Here is a 21,909-nt window from a genome sequence, read left to right as displayed (position 1 = left end):
TGTTTTCTTCTTTGGAAAAAAAAACTTGGAAGAAAAAAGGCGATGGAAGGGGAACTCGCAGATTAAGAGGCTGAAAAGAGATGGCAACCCATCACAGCGTATTAACCTCCCTTGTATCCCGATTCAAGCAAGCGATCTTAAAACTTTTTTAAAAAAAGACGTTTAGGAGACAATTGGAAATTGGAACACGTAAGACACGAGATCTGAAGACATGGTCATTCATTATGCTAGGGGTCATAACGGTGTTGTCCCTATGTTTCAGAAAGGATCCTTATCCTTTGGAGAAACAAACTGACATTTTTGCCGATCAAATACGCCCCCGGAGGGCAGTCAGTGGGGGGTGATGCCGACGGAGCAAGTTTTGACCGTGCGTGGACAATTACAGAAATGAAATGATGGGGGCGTGGGAGTTAATTATCCTCTTTGGCGTCTTCTTGTATAAGTTGTATAGTTCCCATAATAAAAAGTGTAAAAAAAAAGAAGGCTGGACGGGGGTTCGTCCCCATGAGGCACGTGCGCTGCGGCGCTGCGGCGGGCGGCTAGTCATCGTCACCGCGGCACGATCGCCATCACCGGGGGTAAATCTGGAAGTTCATCAGCCAGGACGGCTGCAGCGCCGGGCGCTGGCTGGCTGGCGCGCGGCCCAGCTCTGCGCGCCTGTCATCTCGCCTCCAGGCCGATCCGCCCTCTATAAATAACAGCCTCTGTGAAGGCTTTACTATTTTAACGCGCGTTCGCCGCAGCTGCGGAGCGTGTTTGTTTACGTAGCCGCGAGCTCTTCTGTAAACATCACTGTCTCAAGATCGCCCCCTGTGTCAGGAGCGCAAAGGGCCCCCTTTAGAAATGTATTTGTGGGATGAGACACGCGGCCAGCTCCCAGATGTCTGGGTGGCTGCTGTCAGAATTTTCCAGGGTTTTGGGTTCGTTTTCAAAAATAGAATCGCATGACTGGGCGGTGCTGGAGAGGTCGCTGTGGTGGTGCCCATCCCTCCGAGTCTGGGCAGGACCAGGCTGCAGCCGCCCGCCCGCCTGGGAGGTGGGTCTGTCTTTGATGAGGCCGGAGACCTCATTGAGGGGAGGAGGGGGGCCAGGACCCGCAGGGCACCGATTGGGGCAGCACGCACACACCCTGCCTTCAAGGATCTCACTTTCATTTTCTAGAAATGAGCCCGAGTCTGAGCGACAGGACAGAGCAGGCCTGTGGCAGTACAGCTGGTGAACCGAGTGACCTGGGACGCACCGGGCTGAAGGACCCTGCCGTCAGCCTCCTGCAGGGTGGCTCAGCCCTGCAGGAGACACCGTGTGGTGACCAGGGTGTGCGCAGGCTGTGGGTGACAGGAAGAGGGGTGGGCGTGGGAGCTGGGGGGGTGGGGCTCATGCTTGAGAAAGGCCTGCGAGTGGAGGTCACGGGTGGTGGTTTAAGGTCACCTCAGACATTTTTGAAAGGAGGAATGAGTGAAGCAGAAGCCGCCGTGGGCCAGCTCGCTGTTGTCAAAGCTCCTGATGCCCCGTGCAGCCCCGCGGTGAATAATTAGCCCCCCCGCGAACTTTTCCTGAGAACTTTTCCTCAGTGTGCGCTTGGTCCACCATGGTTTTCTTCCCGTGACTTTGACTCACTGAAGCATTTCTTCCTTTTAGGGTCTGTTTAATGCCCATAAATACCAGTCGCACTTTTCACTCACAGAGAAAAGTGTCCCTCTGAGGCTTAAGAGATTAGATGTGCCCAAAGCCCCGAATTGTGTGAATCTCATCAGGAAAGGATCAAGGCACGTCCAGCTTCCAGACAAACTCAGAAGTTTCTAGAACACTCTTCCCTCCACTTTCCAGAAGCTAGAAAATTATTTTTTTTTAAAAAGAAAATGAATAGTAGTCGCCTTTTTTCCAGGAACAGGGGTGCATGTTATGATTTTTTTCCCTGGCGCCTACCTATTTTTTCCTCTAAGAAAGCAGCAGGAAGCCTGCCAGGTGCTCAGAGGCAAGTATCACTGTTAATTACCAAGAAAACAATGTTCCCGCCTTCGGAAAGGCTCACTCGGTACAAGCTGTCACCAGAAAGACCAGGTATGCCCCAGGGAGAATGCTGACTCAGGGGCGTCGCCAGGATAACTTGCTTATTCCGAATTCATTAATTTCTTTTTGAGACTGGGCTTTGTTTTGAAGGAACAGCTCCTCTAGTTTGAAGCTCAGGTGAACACCACTAGCCAGAAGGTACACAGTTGCGGTGGCTTTTGCTTCTTGAGTTCAGAGATGCAACGGTAATAAGGCTTGTTCACTGTCACCCCGCCCCCCACCATGTCCTCTTGGGAGATTTGTAGTGAGAAACCCATTATTACATGAGCATCACCAGGGGCCAGTGGATGCTGCCAGAGGCTGCGCCTCAGGGGCCACCCCCAGGGGGATCCTGAGTCCCTGTGCTCAGCCCCGTGGGGGAGGGGCCGGTCTGTGGGAAACGACAGAGCTCCTGTTCAAGTCACACCCTCCCCTCCTTCCTCCTCCTTTTCTCCCTTCCCCTCCCCGCCCCAACCATTGCTTCCCAAATGCACCCAAAGTCAGGCTAAAGGTACCGATAGCCCTGTTCCCATCTATCACATTCCCTTAATATTTCGCAATAATAATTTGTTATTCTTTAGATCCGTTTCCAGGTTAGGTCCACGTGGCGTTAGTTCTATGGAAAAGAGCCCACTCAGTCCCTGAGCTCCACGCAAAGCCTGCCACTCACACGTTCGTTGCTTGCTGCATTCATAAACCGACTGCAGAAGCTCCCACCACTGTGAGCGAAATTTGTTGGAGGTTACAACCGTGCCTGCTGGGGACAGGGAGGCAGAAACGTGGGACCCGTGCCTGGCCTTTGAAGGGGTGACAGAGGTCAGCTGATGGGCTCATGAGGAATCGGGGGCCAGGCTGATGGCCATGCGTTTTCAGAGCCCATCCACCAACCCTGAGCCTCCTGAGGAAGCCTTCAACGCACAGAAGGGCCAGTGGTATAATTAAAGAGGACCCCAAAGCTACCGTCAATACCCAGAAGAGCAGTCAGGAAATTAATGACCTTCATACGTTTCCCGTGGAGCACCACCATTAGCTTGAGTCGGAATTTATGGCTCTGCTTTGTGGAATGTTCCAGATAAATATAGGCAGAACCTGCTTTGCCGTTGGGGTGTGTCATATGCGTGAAGTTCGGCTGTGAGTGAGGACTTCAATTAAAACCTGACCATTTCTCTCTTCTGGGAACAGAGCATCTTTCCCCAAACATACCGGTGATGAGCTGCTGACAGCAGAAGGGTTCGGCAGGGTCCTGAGGAGTGGATCTTCCGTTTTTTCTTGCTTCGCCAGAGTCACTCCCTGGGTCTGCCGCGCCGTGCCTGCTGGGGGCTCAGCGGGCAGGGTGCGGAGGGAGACGGACGCCAGCACTCACTTGGTGTGAAAGAAAAAACAGCTATGGGCCGTGCACGCGGCTCCCCAAGATGAGGGGGAAAGTACCTTTTTATTAAAGCAATTTGTCAGGCCTCCTTTGAAAGGCGTAATTTCTCCTTCCTGCGTTGGCCATTAATAACCTCAAGTATTTAAATTAAGCCATGTTTTAGAGCCATTTAAAAAGCACCTTAGAGATAAATGTTAACTTAAGTAAACATCTGGAATTTTGACATACATTTCATTTTAAGAAATATTTTTAAAATATTCTTTTGTAAGCAATATTTTAAAAATATTTCTTAATTGGTTTCCAAAGGGCTCTTGAAAAGCTCCATGATTAGACATCTTGGTGGGCGGACTTGAGTTATAAGACACAGGCATGCTCTTCCGCGAAGCGAGGGGAGGGTGTCAGTGGTGAGTGAGGCTCAGTTTTCCATACCTACCGTGAGTGAGACCGTGAACGCCGGTCTAAAGTGAGCCGGATCCCACAGAGACCCCAGGACACAGCGCGCCTTACCTGTCGCCTCCACCATCCCTTCCAGGATGACCACAATCTCCAGTTCCTCTTTGGGCAGCTGGGCTTTGGAGATCTCCCAGAAGGGACTCTGCTGGTTGATCTCGTGACTGATGATGAGCGGGGACACCAGGAACAGGCGGTCATCCCCGGTGTAGTACCCGACGTTGATGTCCGTCTGGTTCAAAGGGATGAACTCCCCCTCCGAGGTCTGTTTGGACTTGATCAGCTTGGCCCTGATGGAAGCCTCCACGATGTGGGAGTTCCGAAGGTCCCCCACTCGAAACATCAGGCACAGCTTGCCGTCCCGCATGGAGATCACCGCGTGGGTGGAGAAAACCAGGGTCTCCGCCCTCTTCTTGGGCTGCGATATTTTCACAAACATGCACCCCACCATGAATGCGTTCACAATGGACCCCAGCACGGACTGGATGAGGAGGAGAATGATCCCCTCGGGGCACTTGTCCGTGATGACCCGGTAGCCGTAGCCGATGGTGGTCTCCGTCTCTATGGAGAATAAAAAAGCAGAGACGAAGCCGTTGAGGTTGGTGACGCAGGGAGTCCACGAGGGGTCCTCGATGTGGTCCATGTCCCCCCGGATGTACGCGATGAGCCACCAGATCATGCCGAAGAAGAGCCACGTCACCGTGTACACCATGACGAAGATCAGCAGGTTGAACCTCCACTTGAGGTCCACCAGGGTGGTGAAGATGTCGGTCAGGTAGCGGTAGGTCTCGCGCACGTTGCCGTGGTGCACGTTGCACTTGCCGTCCTTCCGCACGTACCGCTGGATTTTCCTCTTGGTCCGGTCGCGGCTGACGTGGCGCGGCAGGTCGTCCCTGGCCTGCTTAGGCAGCTTTGGCTGGTGAGTGGCCACAGGACTCTCCACGTCCTGGTCCATGGAGTCGCCCTCCAGGACGTTAGCTGGTGGTGTGGGGAAAAGAAAAGAAAAACCGAGTGAAATGCGGCCCTTGGGTGATGGTGGAAGCCACACGGGGTCCCGTGTGAGAGAGTGAGGCCAGACTCTACTTGTGGAGCGGTTAACAGGGCAGATGAAGCCGTTTTTACGTGGCATCATCTGGACAGGTCTCTAGCTGGCTCGGACTCCCTCTGTGTAAGAACTCCTCCGCCCTTCCCACCGGCACAGAGCTCCCTGCTGTGAAACCGCCCCCTTGCAGGCAAGTTCCAAGAGTCAGCTCTTACAGCCAGAGGTCTCCCCACCTCACCCGAGATGCTTGGGCCCGGGGGGTGGGGGGCTGCTCACCCCGATAAATGCTCAGATCCCGACAGTCTCCCTTCCTCCACTTGGCAGGCGTGGGCTCTCGGGCACGCTATTTGCTATGGACTGAAGTGTGCCCCAGCCTCGCCCCGCCAAACCCATTTGTTGAGGCCCTAGTAGCCTCTAATGTCACTGCATTTGGAGATGAGGCCTTTACGGAGGGAATCAGGGTTAAATGAGGCCCTATGAGGAGGGGCCCTAATTCAATAGGACTGGTGCCCTTATAGGAAGAGGAAGAAACGCCACACCAGGGATGTGCACACAGAGGGAGGGACGTGTGAGGGCAGGGAGGGGGCAGCCGTCTGCGAGCAGGGAGGGAAGGTCTTCCAGACCAGCCAGAGCCTCCAGAGCCCGACCCTGCTGGTGCCTGGACCTTAGATCCCCAGCCCCCAGAACCGTGAGACCATACATTTCTGTCGTTTAAGCCCCCCCCCCCCGCAGTGTGTGGCACCCTGGGGTGGCAGCCCCAGCAGACTTAAGACACCATCTGAAGTCACCGAGCCTCAGTTTCCACATTTACGAGGTGACCGCCACAGAACCAAGTGTATGGGGTTGTTCTAAGGTCGGACGAAACCACATACCTGCCCGGGACAGACGTGCAATAAATATTCCTCTGTCGGAAATTCTTCCTGAGCTACCTATGTTTGGGGTATGAATTTTTTTTTTAAAGATTTTATTTATTTATTTTTAGAGAGGGAAGAGAGGGAGAGAGAGGGAGAGAGAGAGAGAGAGAGAGAGAGAGAAACATCAATGTGTGGTTGCTGGGGGTCATGGCCTGCAACCTAGGCATGTGCCCTGACTGAGGTTCGAACCTGTGACACTTTGGTTCACAGCCCTCACTCAATCCACCGAGCTATGCTAGCCAGGGCTTGGGGTACAAATTTTGAGTGAGGTCTTTAAATCGTGAAATTTCAGTGTTTAAAAGAAAATTCCAGTTTTTCTTGGTTGATTCAATGTCAAGGTTAAACAAAGTGTGGAAAATTGCTCTTTTTTTAAGTGTCTACACATTTGATTTGGTGTCTGCCTCGACATTGAATCTCTGCAGTTTTGGCCTGTGGTTATTGTTCCTGAAAAATTCAGGGAAAATTCATCCCGTTGTGATGAATGAATCCTGAATCCATCACAGGGTGTAATCCTTAGTTACTGATGCATTGGGAAAGCTCTTCCAGAATCCGAGTGCGGAGGGAAGTTTGGAACCGGCACTGTTACTGTGCAAACATGTATAAACCACCATGAGAAGTTACTGGTTCAGCCAGTACCCAGGAATCTTTCTAAAGGGTTTGGAAGCAGTTTTCCGCCCTGGGCTTCTGTCCGTGGCAACGTGTGTTTCCCCTTGGTCCAAGGTGGAATGCCGTCTGTTGAGAACACACTTATCTCGTTCAGAAAACAGCTGGGGGTGGGACTCGAGTGGCACTAACTAAAGTTATGGATGAGCCTTGTTCCTGGTGGTTAGTTTCCTTACACATCAGCCGCATAGATCTGTTTTCATCTTTCGGCGCAGGGGAGAGACAGCCGCTGGTCCACGGAGCAGGCTCCTGGGTTTGGCAACTTGGACTTTCGACTCCCTGCCCTCGACGGCCTTTCGCTGGTAAGGGAGGAGAAGCTTTCCCTTTTGTCCTGCGAGTGGTGTCAGGACAGGAGTCGGAGGGTGGCCGCTGAGGTGGGGACCGGATGGTGAATCTACACGGAAGTGAGCCGATGCCCCACTCACGACCAGAACCCTCTAGAAGGCGTGAGGTTTGTGGTCCAGAGTGGCCTTGTAGAGCTCTTTCTGTTAATTTTGCCCTGAGTGGGAGCCTCAGACTATAACTTCATGAGGGACAAGCTCTGGGCTCAGGCCCTTCCAGGTTGGGGGGCCTTTTCTGGGCGCCCCGTGTACGGTGTCGCTTCGCCCTGGGGAGGGGTGAGCGCTCTCGCTGTGCAAGGCCCCCCACCCCCCTGCAGCCCTCCCTACTGGAGGCCTTCAGCAGAAGAAGGCGCTTGGTCGGATTAGCTCCGTTTTAACCGTCTTCAGTGCTGTTTCGTACTCAAAAATGTCACGGAGGAAATCTACACCCACCCCCACAGCCCACATGGAAGCTGCTTCCCCCCCTTTCCTGGCTTGTCTGTACCCTCCGAGCTCCAGCCGTCTGGCCTGAGCTGGCGGGACCTGTCTGAGCGGGGAGTGAGACGGCGCTGGGGCTCTGCCAGCAGACCCTCCAGACTGTTTTTCCCCCTTTTCCAGCTCGAGACCGGAGCACGCGTCCTGGCCGCCTCTGCTCTGAGGGGTGGGTGGCCGCGTGCTGGGTCCTGGCCCGTCTGGGGCAGGCGTGCCCTCCTGGCCTTCCACAGGGTCTGCGCCCCTCCCGTGCCCCTGCCCTTCTGCCGGGGGGTGATCGGGGGCTCCTGTCCAAACCATACAAAGAATTTATCCAAGTCGACGACAACAACAACAAAACAAACCTAATTTGGAGATGGGCAAGGGACTTGACTTGAATAGGCACTTCCCCAGAGAAGACGACCAGATGGCCAGGAAGCACATGGAGAGATGCTCAGCGTCACCGGATCCCTGATCGTTAAGGAAGTGCAGGCCAAAGCCACAATGAGATGCCACTGCATACTCAGTAGGATTTCTATTCCCTTCCCCCAAAAAAGGAAAATGAGCAGCATTAGTGAGGATGTGGAGAAGTTGGACCCTGGGTGCATTTTTTGTGGGGGGGGGATATAAATCGCGCAACTTCTGTGGGTTCCTCCAAAAGGTGAACAGAATGATGTGCCCCAGCAATTGAAAGCAGGGGCTCAGACAGGGCGCGCACACCGGTGTTCACGGCGGCACCGCTCACAGTACCTGAAGGTGGAGACAGCCCTGGTGCCCGCCAGCGGAGGCGCGGAGAAACAGAATGCGGCGCACACGCAGAGTGCAGTGTTATTCAGCCCTACAAAGGACGGAAATCCGACCTGTGCGACAGGGGGGATGACCCTTGAGAACACGGTGGTAGGTGACATAAGCCAGACACGAAAGAACAAGCGGTACATGATTTCACTTCTATGAGGAGCCGGAGTAGACCCATCCATGCAGAGAGAAGAACAGAGGTGGCCAGGGGCCAGGGGCAGGAAGAAAGGGGGTTATCTGTGATGATAAACCAGTTCTGGAGATGGATGGTGGTGATGGTTGTGCAGCATCGTGAATGTTCCTAATGCCACTGGATTGTATGCTTCGAGTGATTAAAATAGTAAATTTGTATGTCACATATCATTTACCACAATTAAAAAAAATAACCCACCCAATACCTCTTATGCAACTGAAAGTCCCTGGTGGTGTGTCAGACACAGCCCACTTTTCTTGCACTTTTCTTGCACTTTTCTCCCCGTGACCCCGTGAACCAAGAGCATGGTAGCTTTGCTGTAACACTCTGAGTAGAGGGGGTGGTTTAACACGTAGGCTACTTCACCGTGTGGGGTCCATTACCGAGCTTTGCAAGGACCCGCCCCCCGGACAGGCATGCCTCGGGCAGGACGTCAGCCACAAGCTGATACACAACGTGGAGAGAGAGGCAAGGGGTGGAGAGCGGGACGGGTTTGCTCAGTGAGGGGGTGCTCTATGCTTTCTTCCAGCAGACAAAGGCTCGGGTGTTGGGGCCCTCGAAGAGAGGCAACTGTAGGTGTAACAGTCTCGAAGGCACCAAAGGGCTTTGCCTGGGGAGGGCAGAGATGGCGGCGGAAGAGCGCCCGGCTGTTCCAGACTGGGGAGCCTGGTCTTACACTGGGGAGTAGTGTGGTTGAACATCTCACGTGTTTTAGAAGGACCCCCGTGGGGGGCAGTGGTGTGGGGTGGCGATTGGAGGCGAGCATTGGCGAGCATTTTGCATGTAAAGGGCCAACAGTGAGTATTTTAGACTTCACAGGCAACATAGGCCTCCGTTGCCCACTTTTTCCATTTTATTAAAAAACTTTTACAACTCGTAAAAAATGTAAAACTATTCTTAGCTCGTGGGCAGTGCCAAAAGAGGCCGTAGGCTGGATTTGACTTCGGGGCTGTCATTTGCTGAACCCTGGACCAGAGCGATGCCCGTTAGAGGGAGGAATGGCCGGGTGATGAATCGGGGAGCAGCCGGGAGGGTGAAGACAGGGCAATGGGTAAGGAGCAGAACTGGGGGGCAGGAGGAGGTGTGGGGTACGGCCGGCGGGCTGGGTGAGACAAACGGGACCGAGGATGGTGCCGGCTTGGGCTGGTTCCGTCCGAGGTGCCCGCAGCCACGCAGGAGAACTCTCCTGTGGGAAGTTAGGTGTGTGGGGCTGAAGCTCATCAGTGACCTGGCCGGGCTCCCGCGGTGGAGGTTCCCAGTGCATCCGAGGGAGAGCTGTGATCATGGGCGTGGATGGGGGTGCTGGAGGGACTGTGCAGAGGGAGAAGAGAACCTAGAAGGCGGGATCCTGGGAAACAAGTGCATTCAGAAACCAGCAGTAGAGGAGTCGGAGGAGGTGCTGAGAGGGAGTGGGAGAGAGAGGCGAGGAGAAGGAGGAGAGAAATGGGGCGGGGGCCAGGCGCGCCCCCCATCTCAGGGGGCAGGCATGGGGGTGCTTCTTAGCTCCTGCCCACTTGGGAGAAAAAGGATGAATCCCTTCCTTATTTCTTATATCAGAATAAATTCCAAGTGAACTCAAAACTTAAATGCAAAAAAGAAAAAGAAAAATGACAGGGGTAGAGATGCATTTTTAGAATTCCAAAAGTGGGGAAGCCTTTCTAACCATGATAGGAATCCAGAAACTACTTTAAAGCACTGGTATTTTTCTCAATATAAACGTTTGAAATGTTTGTAAAAAAAGTAAGAAGGTAAACCAGGAAAAAAACATTTGTGACACACAACACACATTTCCGATTTACGAAAGCAATAAATATCCCTTAGGAAAACATGACGAAAGGAAATGAACAGGGAGCCGATAAGAGAACAAGTACACAGAATAATAAGCATCTGGAAAGACTGTTCAACCATGGCGAAGTAAAAGTGATACAAATATAATATTTTTTTACCCTAAAGTTGGCAAAATGAAAAACAAACGACAAGTGCGGCGTGGGGAGTGTGCGTCGGGAAGGCAGTGGGTGGTGGAGGTGTGAACCGGCGGTGTTTGCGGAGGGCAGGGTGGCAGTAAGTATCATCATGCAGAAGTGATTGGATGTCTTGGGTTGGAGTGGAGACATTCACTCGAAGGGATTAATTGCACAAACGTTCCTCAGCTGTAGACAGGGCTATGTGGCAACCTCTCTCACGGCAGTGGGAAACTGGGCACAACCGCAGTATCTATCGACAGAGCACCAGTCAAACGCATCGTTGCAGACGTAATCTGTGGCATACTATGCAGCCGTGAAAAATGATTTCCCAGTGTTTTGGGGGCTTTACCTCTTTGTGCAAAGATCACCTTCTTAATGATGCCCATGTTTACCCCTGGAAATGGTAATCGCTGCCGCCCATTTCTGAGGTCCCCCTTCTTGTACCACCGTGTATACTTCTTCATTGCTCTTTCCGCCTTCCAGCATGAGACGCTATCTACTCTTTCGATTTTCTGTTGTCTGTTGGCCCCTGGGGGAGGGGACGTTGTCAAGGTCAGGCATCTCTGTGTGTTTTATTCTCAGGTGGATCTCGGGCCCTGGAGTAAGTGCCCAGTGCAGAGGACCTGCTTGCCGACCAAATGGGCATGTGTTCACCGCCCTGGCAGGTTGCCCATGCCATCGAGCTGGGTGAAAAAGCAGAATGAGGACCCAGTGGTCCCTTTGGCGTCTATTGCCTTCCGGCAATAATGTGTGTATGTTGGTGCGTGTGTGTGTGTGTGTGTGTGTGTGTGTGTAGAAGAACCTTCTCCAAGACGTTCATTTGACCCATCTCTGAGTTGTAAGTTCGGGGGTGTTTTTGCTTTCTCTTTGATTTTTCTATACTTGAATTTTCCCTTAATGTGCTCCTATCATCTGAAAAGTAAGCAGGAAACATGAAGCCGTTTCTGTTTTAAATTCAGAACAGGTGCCGTGTAGGGCCCCCGAGCGGTGTCCACAGGGCCTGAAGACTGGGATTCACAAATGCACTGGGTTGAGTAGCATCTCCCCCAAAATTTGTGTCCAACCCGAACCTCAGATTGTGACCTTCTTTGCAAATAGGGTCTTTGCAGATGTAACGAACGTAAGGGTCAAGACTCGGTCATACTGGATTGGGGGGGAGCCCAAATCCACTGGACCACCCTCGTCAGAGACAGGAAGGGACGAAAGCAAAGGTACAGAGACACGGGAGAGGCCGTGTGGGGGCAGAGGCAGGGATTGGGGTGACGCTTCGCAAGCCCAAGGAAGCCTGGAGCTGCCGGAAGCCGAGAGAGGCTGGAGGGACCCTCCCCCAGAGCGCTCTGAGGCGCAGGGCCCCGCGGACACCTGGGTTGTGGACTCGGACCTCCAGGGCTGGGAGAGGATACGTTTCTGTTGTTTAAGCCGCCGTGTCGTGTTCTCTCCTTACGTGACTCACGGCGTCTTCCGGAGGACCCCCTGAAACCGAAACACAAGCCGACTCCTCTCATTCCAGGGGCTTTGTCGTTCGCTTTGTTCATTTTACGAGCCCTGAACCCGTAAGAAGGGCCGTTTTGAGCGTGTAACAAGAGCGCACTTCAGGCAGCCCCTTCCAGCGCTTCCCACGTTTTGGTTTCTAATAAAACCATTGCATACATGGGGGTGTCCACGCTCTGCTGCCCATAGAAGGGCAAACCGGTTTAAACCTATAAATCCAAATGTTTTATCCCACGGACAAAGGTTCAGATCTGTGACTTTGCCCCAGGAAACGGATACAGCTGGTGACTTTGGTGAGAGTGGTGTCCAGTCAGTGGGGGGGTTCTAGACCCGCCAGGTCTCAGAGGGTGGAGGAGAGGTCGATCTGGGAGGAGGTGAGAGAGGACCTGGAGGCATGTGTTGGCTGACGGAGCAGGATGCGCACTCGCGAGCGTGCGTGTGTGTGTAGAGGGATGTTTATGGAAATGGGGGAGTTCTGAGCATATGTACGTGCGGAGAAGAAGCCGGAGGGGAGAGGCTGGGGCTATAAGGAAGAGGCAGGGGCGGAGGGAGGTGTTGGCGGAGTAGCAGTTGACATGCGACACGGTCAAGAGCAGAGGTGGAGGGACAGGAAACACAGCCAAAGGGATGACACTTGCCCCCCGAGAGGCAGGTGCGAGGTGCGGGGGGGAAGGGAGCCAGATGGGAAGGGAACGCAAGAGGAGACGCCTCTCGCAGGCTTTGTGTCATGAGGGAGCTCACGCTGGCTCGTTTTCCAGCACGAATGTCAAGAAAACCGCATTTCGGCAGATGTACTGAATTAAACCTGCATCCAGCAATGCAGAGAGCAGGACTCAGCAAAATCCCAGACTAGGCAACGCTTTCCCCATCTTCACCGGCCAGGAAAAGACACAGGAGCAGACAGCTGTGCACCCAGGTCCACGCAGCAGCACCGTTCCCAGTGGCTGGGGGGCGGAAGCCCCCCGAGCGTCCGTGCGCTGAGGCGCGGGTGAGCGCAATGTGGTCCGTCCATCCACTCGGCCTCAGAGGGAGGGATGTCCTGACACCTGCGGCAGCAGGATGGAACCTGAAGGGCATCACGCCAAGCGGCACGGGCCAGACACAAGAGGTATCCGAGGAGCTGAACACACGGAGGCAGAAAGTGGTGGGTGCCAGGGGCCGGGTGGGGAGGGTGGTGAATGTTTAATGCGCGTGGAGTTTCTGTTCGGGAAGATCGGGAAGTTCTGGAGATGGGGCAGGGGGCGGCGATGGTTGCACGGCAGCGCGACTGCAGCTCCATGCTACAGAACTGGATGTTTAAAAATCGTTAAAATGGTACATTTTATGTTATGTATTTTTTACCACACTGAAAATAAATTGTCTTAGGAAAAGCAAAGCATGCATGTTTTCTAAATGAGGGAGGATTAGCTTCTACGAGGCTTCAGCAGGAGGTTCGCAGACCGCAGTGGGCTCCGGGTGAAGACGCTGCAGACGGAGGCCGGCGGGGGGGCCTGTCCTGTGACCGCCGTCCCTGCCCTTTTGGACACCCCCCCCCCCTCCCCGTTCCACGGCCCGGACAGGACTGGAAGACTGGGCTGCAGCCGCCGGTGGTGCCTACAGTGTAAAGTCGGTGGTTTCCTTTGGACCCTTTGCCCCGACGCTTGTCTCCTCTGTGAGTCCTCATCTGAGGATCTTCCCGCTTTGGGGACTGGTGGTGACACTTGTCACTTGTGTCTGCTGCGTCCTGGGAAGGTGAGCTGGCTTGTTCTGCGCCTCGAGCTACTGTGACTATGGGAAACGATTGCAATAAAGTCACCGCCGTGCGGAAGAACGCTCCGCCATTCCTCTGGGGATGGTGACGGCCACCAAAGGGCCGAGGGTCCTGTCGAAACGGTGCCCTGGGGGCCTCCCTCTGGGAACCTCCATTCAGAAGGTCCGGGCCCCGCTGCAAGGCCAGAGGGCTGACGCCGGCTGCCCTGCTGTTGCGACAGGCCTGGGTGCAATGAGCCGTTTCATTGCTTCAAGGACGGGAATGTCAGGCCACCCTGGGCTGGACCGAGGAGACTGGCCTTCCGTATCCTGAGTTCTCTCTTAAAGGTGGTTTCAAGAGTTAGAGCGTTCGGCAGTTAGAGCCTGTAGGCACCGCTCAGGCCCGCTGCCCGCACGGTGGGGGTGGTCTGCTGCGCAGGTGCCCGGGCGTGGGGGGCACGGGGCGGGGGGTGGGGGGGCGCGGGGGCCCAGTGCGGTCTGGGCTCTGGCCGCCCAGCCGTGTGCCTGCTCTCGGGCCTGAGTCTGCTCAGAGGACAGGGCACCGTATGGGCGGGCTCCAGTCCTGGGACCTTGGGCACCGTTTCGTTCCTTCTCCTCCATTCTTTATCCCGTGCGTAGCCAGTGGGACTCGGTGGTTTCCTCTGGAGCCAGGACCCCTCTGCTGCTCCAGAAGACTCCGGGGTGGGGCTGTGCTAGCCACCAAGGGGGCACCGGGAGCCGTGGGGGCTTCCTCTGCACATGGGGTGAAATGCTACCCCGCTGGGTTGGGGAGAGAGCAAGTGCTGCACTGCTCCTTGGCACGCAGCCTGGTGACAAGGCGAGGGGAAGGGCTGTGGCGCTGGGCGGGCCTGGGCTGGAGCCCTGCGGGGCCACTGCAGTCTGTGTGCATTTGCTCAGCCACCCTGTCTCTGATTCCCAGTTTCCCCCACGGTAGAACGAGAGTAATAAGACCTACCTCGCCGGCTTCTGTGAAAAAGAAATATTATACATGGTGTGAGCACAGCACGTGGTACACAACGGCCATGGAACAAAGGGTAGCAATTATGATTGCATCTGAGCCGAAGAAGGTCCTCGATTTGGAGCTATCATAGTCACTTTGTATGAGCTCAGCATTGTCCTGGAAACTGCAGGGAAGCCAGAAGCAATCTGGGACACAGGCGGACAGACCCCTCCGGAAGGGGAGAGCCTGCTTGGTAGCACGGGACCTGCAGCGCGTCCCTCATCCACGTGAAGTTGCATCCGACAGTGGACGCGAGACCAGGAACGTTCTAGCACGTCAGAGGCAGAGGTCAGCAGTGGCACCCTGCAGGCGGTGGGGAGGGACCGTGACCCTGGGGTGTGGAGGGAGGAAAGCCAGCCCTCACGGAACAGCTGCTGCGTGTCAGGCACAGGCCCGGGCGCTGTAGCCACACAGAGAGGGTCGGCCCGTCTCGCAGACAAAACGGCGGGGGTCCACAGGGCTGAGTCACGTGCCGAGGTGGACACCTCTGACATCGGGCGGGCCCAGGACCCTCCGTCAGGGGGGCAAGATGCTGAGGCTCATGTTCTTTCTCTTCTGCAATAGTGTTTGCACGCGCGTGTGTACAATGTGAGGATAAGAGTGGCAACAAGGATCTTGCCTCCCTCTTGTTCCGTGGGGTGAATGATCCCAGGAGAGGGGAAGAAGTTCAAATAAAGGAGAGATGGGTTTGAGGGGTCATGCCCGGGGCAAAGGTCAGCTAACACCAGGGTGGGGATGGTGGAGACAAAGGCGTAGGGGCTGGATCAGAAAAACGTCCTTTCTAGGATTTAATGTGGCAGGTAGATTCTGGGAAGTGGGACAATTCTGCTGTCTTTGACAAAAATCTTAGACTGGGAAGGGAGACGTCCCAGCCCCGCAGTGCGGAGTGAATGGATGGACCGTCCCTGCGAGTGGCGGGCGGAGGCACCACCAAGGAAGGAAGTGCACAGGGAGGGCTCAGGAGGACCTGAGGGCGCAGGAGGTGAGCGGGGGTGGTCAGGGTGGTGAGGAGGCTCCACAGACACGGCGGGTCCAGCTCAGAGAGGCCGGGGAGGTGCGTTCAGCGGAGGAGGGGCTGCTGGGTTTGGCAGCCCCGAGACCACCGGCCACTCTGAGCAGGGCGGTCAGGGGTGTCAGGCTGCAGGGGAAGAGGGTGACGATGGGCTGACGCTGCAAGGGACTTCTGTCTGTAGGTGAAGGGAGGTGGCAGGGTGGTCTTTCCAAATGAAGGAGGGAAGGAGGCAATGGAAATGGAGCAAGGAAAATTCTGGAAGAAAATTCTGGAAGGAAAATTCTGGAAGGTCTCCCAGGGGTTGGGAAGGAATGAAACGCAAAGCCAAGCATCGCCTTCAGAGAGAAGACCACCTCTTTCCCGTCTGCTGATGGCACCATGCAAGGAACAGCACGGGTGACAAGATCGTGCCCAGCTTAGGGCAGAGAGAGCCAGTCCAGTCCTCTCTCCTTCCTGCCCGCGGACTGCGGCCATCCACCCTACCAGAACAGATCCAGCTCCCCACGGGGCGTGAGCAGGGCAGGGACGGGCTAGAACGTGCGCTCTCAGCTCCTACCAGAGCGGAGACAGACGCAGGACCCTCACTCAGGTTCTGGAACTGGGGGATGCCAAATCCTGCAAAGCCTCTGCTCAGCGCCTGAGTGAGGGCGGTGGCAGCCCTGTGAGGGTCACCCGTCCCTTGCTGCCCGGTGAGCATGGCATTCCCTTGTGCGTTTTCTGTGGCGAGGCCGGCGGGGGCCCGCGCCGACCACCCCACCTCGTGGGCCCTCGCACAGGAGGAAGGAACGGTCAGTCCAGCCCTCCCACGAGCCACAGCTCCAACTGTAGACAAAAGTCTCAGGCCGCTACCTGCAAACCCCTCGCCGTTAAGAACTGTAGCAAGTGGAAAATCGAATTTCGTTTCCTCTGCTGCCCCTCTCCTGGGGGTGACAACGACCGGGTTTGAGCAGGAGCAGGATCCTGGGGGATTCACTGGGGGTGCTGACCACGCAGTTGAGGGCTCAGCACCCACACCTGTTGGGCGGCACCGCCTGCCACCAGCCAAGAAGGGGTGGGGGCTGGAAGACAGGCTTTCAGGGTATTTTCTGTGCTTTAACGAGGTGTGTTCAATTTCGCAGGGAGACAGTTATTTCCTGGCCTCATTGCCCTCCCAGCCTTCACCTTTCATGTGCACTGCACAGGCATTGTGTGGTTTAGTTTTGCGCTTGGAGTTTAAGTGCTAGCTAGCATTTTAAACAGACTAACACCGACTTCTTTTTTCCCCGTGGAGGCTGGCATGCTCTGCATGTATTTCAGTGGCTACACTAATTCCCGCATCAATAAAACAGAATTGCTTTTACCGAGATGTTTAAATTCCTATCAAAACTTGAATGCAAAAAGGCTTACAATGTGCACTTCATTAAGTCTGTGTTGTTCTGGAGAAGTCTGCAGTTGGCACGTCAGGGTCTTTTGAAGAGAATTCGGCTCCCCTTGGCCATTGTCTCAGCTCTCAAAAATGAGCATTTCCGCCCCGGCTGGCGTAGCTCAGTGGATTGAGCTCAGGCTGCGAACCAAAGCATCGCAGGTTCGATTCCCAGTCAGGGCACATGCCTTGGTTGCAGGCCACGGCCCCCAGCAACCACATATTAATGTTTCTCTCCTTCTCCCTCTCTCCCTCTTTCTTTCTCCCTCCCTTCCCTCTCTAAAAATAAATAAATAAAAATTTTTTTTTTAAAAATGAGCATTTCCCTACCCACAGTTGTGCAGAGGAGAATGCACTGATTTAGGGTCGGAAGCTCCAAGTCTCCAAATAATCACTTGGCCCCTTATCTTGGGCCTCCCTTCCCCGCACCTCGGTCTCCCCTCTCAGGACTACTGGCAGATGGCGGCCCCCACCAGCCTTCGCCCTGATACATATTCACCGCCTGCAACTGGCCCTCGAATGGTGCGTGTCCGGCGAAGTGCCCTGCCTCTGGTTGTCTCTGGAAAGCACATCGAGGGTCGTTGAGCCGTAAATTCCGACAAGGCTTCTTGCACGGAGGATGAAATTCCTTGAGGCTTGTGTCTCCCAGGTTTCAGAGAAGAACATGACTCCCCTACTGCATCTGTTCTGTGTTTATTTTCTGAGCAACTCGGTCTTCTATGAGCTGTGCTGGCATTCTGGGTTCTCTTCCAAGTGGCGCTTGAAGCAAGACTCCAGCCAAGGGGGAGCGTTCAGCCTCGTGGGCTCTGTTTGTGGCGGCCTCCTGCGTGTCGAGTGTTCTTCTGGTCGGCTGCACTCACCGTGTGCTGCCCCCTGGAGGCTGGAAGTGTGACAAGCAGAGGTCCGAATCTTCCAGATTCAGAGATATGGGTTTCTGGTTCTTTATTTTGCCATGTTCCAGAAATATCATTTCTCCTCTCAAAATTATTTTGTTGGCCGTGGATACTTTATAAACACCTCAGGGTGGGTTGCCCACCCAAGACAGGCTGAGAGTGGGAGGACGGTCTCAGGGGTCCTCGGTGGGGGGACTTGAGTGGCGTGTAGCCCCCTGCCTGGGTCTTCCCCGCTCCCGTGTGAGTGGGACATTGCTGGGGCCTCGGTGGGCTCCGAACTGGGGGCCCGGTCTGGATGGTGTGGGGGAGAGCAAGGTGTGAGAACCCACAGACCCCTGAGGCCCCTCCGAGCCCAGAAGACTCTGTAACTGGGCTAAGCCCAGGGGCATGCTGTTAAAGTTGCTTATAGAAAAAGTAAAACAAGCAAACAAACAAATGAACAAACCAACAAAACAAGACTTGATTTGAACGTTTGCCAATTTCTGTGGTGTAAATGCTTCCACCATGGCTGATTTCAAACTATAGTATCAACTGTTGACCAGCTCTCAAAATCCCTGAATATTTAACAATCACCTTTCATGAGCAGGTATCAGCTGAATTCAGCACTGCCTTGCATCACATCCTACATCCTCGATACGGGGGCGAAGGAACCCCATTTTGCTGGGAGATGGTGGAGGGTGATAATGAAAGGAAGGGAAATAAAGGGATAATAAGTTCAGAAAATGCTGCCTACTCTGTCATTGTCTTGGACAGTTCTAGAACAAGTTAGCATATTAAGGATTCTGAGATTATATATATATATATATATATATATGTTTCCCTGAGAATTTCTCAAGCTCATTGGCAATCAAGACAACCTCTATGCACATCTAAGATCTATAGAAAACGTATTTGACAGTCCTCCCTTCACTGGGGTTTTGCTTTCTGAAGTTTTAGTTACAGTCAACTGTTATCCACAGTTGTCTGAAAACATTATGTGGAAACTTCCAGAAATAAACAGTTCACATGTTTTAAATTGCGTGCTGTTCTGTAGTGTGATGAAACCTTGCACCATCCCGGTCTGTCTGCCCAGGACACGAATCATGCCTTTGTCCACTGAATCCACGCAGCACCCCCTCCCTGCCCACCAGTCACTCAGTAACCTTCCTGGCTATCAGACTGGTTATCAGAGTGAGAGCCAAAGAGACCACATTTGCATAACTTTTATTGCACTATATTGTTAGCATTGTTCTATTATTACTTAATCTCTTACCATGCCTCATTCAAAAATTAAACTTTATCATAGGTATGTATGTGTAGAAAAAAAACATAATATACAAGGTCCAGAAAAAGTCCAGCTATTGTTAATATCACCAGAATGGTTTGGGTGACACTGATGTAACCTGGCAGCCAAGGAGAGTGGACTGGAATGCGCATGTGTGAACAGCGATGACTTCACTGTGCTAGTCAGTGGGGGCAGCAGGTGCTGTTGAGTGAGCCTGTGCACTGTGTGGCCATCGCAGTCAAACTGACTGAGCAAGTAGAGCAATGAATCTGCATCCGATTTTGCATTAAGCTTGAACATCCCTCCATGGAAACTGTTTGGATGATTCAGCAGGCCACAGCTATAGGCAAGCAGCGATTGGCAGCTTCATCACAACAACATGGCCGGTCATGTATCACATCTCATGTAGAGTTTTTTGGTGGAACATTAAATCACCCAAGTGACTCAGCCTCCCTACAGCCCACAGCTGGTGCCCTGTGACTTCTGGCCTTTTCCAAAACTAAAATCACCTTTGAAAGGGAAGAGATTTCAGACCACCAGTGAGATTCAGGAAAATACAACGGAGCAGCTGATGGCTATTGGCAGAACTGTGTGAGGTCCCAAGGTGCCTGCTTTGAAGGGGACTGAGGCTTCATTGTCCTGTGTGCAATGTTTCCTGTATCTTGTGTATTCTTCAGTGAATGCCTCTATTTTTCACAGTACGTGGCTGGGTACTTTATGGACAGACTTTTGGTATATAGGTTTCAGGGCTATCTGAGGTGCCAGGCAGCCACTGGGGGTCTTGGGACATACCCCTGTGGATAAGGCGGGGGGCTGTACTTGGGTTGGTGGTTCCTGGAATGAGGATGGGGCTCAGAGACTGTCAGATCCACGTTCTTTCTTTCTTTCTTTCTTTCAAGATTTTATTTATTTATTTATTTATTTATTTATTTATTTTTAGAGAGGGAAGGGAGGGAGAGAGAGAGAGAGAGAGAGAGAGAGAGAGAGAGAGAGAGAGAAAGGCATCAATGTGCGGTTGCTGGGTGCCGTGGCCTGCAACCCAGGCATGTGCCCTGGCTAGGAATAGAACCTGCGATGCTTTGGTTTGCAGCCCGCGCTCAATCCACTGAGCTACACCAGCCAGGGCTAGATGCACTCTCTTTCTTCTTCACAACTCACTCAGGGTTGGTCCCCGCCCTCAGTTTCCCTGTGATGCAGCCCTAGGCTGCAGCCTGCCCCTGCCTCTCGGAGGCCCGTGTTGTCCCTGGTGCACACCCGCACCCCTGCTCCCTGCCAGCGCCCCCGCTTGGTGAAGAGAGACATGACTCAGTCCTCCAGCCGTGAGCAGACGCGGGAGTGACATGCTGTCCGAAGAGAGGAAGAGTCTCTGACACAGATGGGGGTTCGCTTAGTCTCTGTTGCTGGCCTCAGAGGGCAGAGTGAAAGCAAAGATTCTAAAACAGGGTCCCCACCCGAAAATGGGGACAACCCAAGGCTGGGGGTTCCCTACAGACAATTCACTTGGGCACTTTTGCACGCCTGGTCCATTCCTCCCCGTGGGCTGGAGAGAAGAGACAGAGAGTCATTCTGTGTTTGAGTGTGGCATTGCCCCTCAGGAGGACAGGGAGCCCCTCAAACCTCGGCACCCAGGATTTGGATGTCTATGTGAGCTCATCTGCCCCGCTCTGCTCCCTGAAGCTCTTGGGTGCAGCTCCCGGCTCCGGTGCAGCTCCCAGCCCTGACAACTAGGAGGCTGGTGCCAGGGCCAATGCAGTATCCAGACGGGTCCCCATCCCCAAGGCACAATGCCAGACCTCCACTCCCCGCAGAGAGCAACGTCCGGGGGTTGCAGGGAGGAAGGGGTGCTCCAAGCCTGAAGTCCCTTGAAGTCCTTGAAAGGATTTGCTTGTTGCAAACCCACAGCTGGAGGCAGAAGACAAAGGGACACCTGCTCTACTCGAGGCCCAGAGCAGCCTGGAGGCAGAGGCGGAGGGCACAGCCCCCACCCCCCCGAGAGGCTGCAGCTGCCGCTGGTGGAGCCGGACAGAGCTCCTGGGGGGAAAAGGAGCCCAATCAGATGCCCTTCCCTGAAAAGTGCTTGCTGTCCCCTGGCTGGGTTTGGTACGAGGAGAGGGAACGGTGTCACGGTGCCCATCTGGGATGCGCTGTGGGGCCAGGACCCTATGAAGGAAAGACCTCTCTCTCCCTGGCTCTCCCCGGTTTCCCAGGTAGCTTGGGCCTCGGTCGGACCTCACGCACAGTCTAGGACAGGGGTGTCAGACTCGTGTTCACCAGGGGCCACATCAGCCTCACGGTTGCCTTCAGAGGGCCGAATGCAATTTCAACTCCTTCACAGTTAAGGAGTAGTTACATTTATACAGTCCTAAAGTTGTTTTGGCCCTTGGAAGGCAACCGCAAGACTGATGTGGCCCCCGGTGAAAATGAGTTTGACGCCCCTGGTCTAGGACGAGGTGAAGTCTTCCTTGGCTCAAACAGATGAGCCTCCCCGATCACAGACACGGTGCCCTGTCTCTGCCACTCTGGCCCCGTGACTCCTACTGGGTGTCCACCGTGTGCCGGACCCTGGGAATCTAAGCCGAGCAAAACACAGCTATGGACCTCCGGCTGGAAACCGAGGACAGGGCCGGGGTGGGGGGAGGTAGGTTTTGGAATTAGATGAACTGTTCTAACGTCGTTTGGGAATAGGAGGTGGCTGCGGTGTGGGCTGCCTTCGGGGGGTGGGGGTGACAATGTGCGGAACTTGCGAGAGGTAGTTGCGCAGCGTTTTCAAGGACTAAATGCTCCTGAACTGTGCGCTTTACATGATCAGCTTGTACGTTAGGCAAAAATCACTGTTTCGGATGCTAAAAGTCCAGCAGTCCAACCTCT

General features: G+C 54.2%; 1 protein-coding gene across 2 annotated transcripts in view; it reads right to left on the bottom strand.

Moving 5' to 3' along the window:
• Window positions 1-21,909, bottom strand: part of KCNJ6 (potassium inwardly rectifying channel subfamily J member 6) — a 187,494-nt gene that overhangs the window by 35,380 nt on the left and 130,205 nt on the right. For both annotated transcript variants that reach the window (XM_045852345.1, XM_045852346.1), the window contains exon 3: window positions 3,926-4,846. In XM_045852345.1, the coding sequence (XP_045708301.1) occupies window positions 3,926-4,846 (921 nt within the window). The remainder of the gene's footprint in view (window positions 1-3,925; window positions 4,847-21,909) is intronic.

Source organism: Phyllostomus hastatus, unplaced genomic scaffold (assembly GCF_019186645.2).
Source record: "Phyllostomus hastatus isolate PE091 unplaced genomic scaffold, TTU_PhHast_1.1 phas_contig_948, whole genome shotgun sequence".
NCBI classification, from domain to species: Eukaryota; Metazoa; Chordata; class Mammalia; order Chiroptera; family Phyllostomidae; genus Phyllostomus; species Phyllostomus hastatus.
The sequence above is the reverse complement of the archived record's forward strand: the minus strand, read 5'-3'. Positions and strand labels throughout refer to the sequence as shown.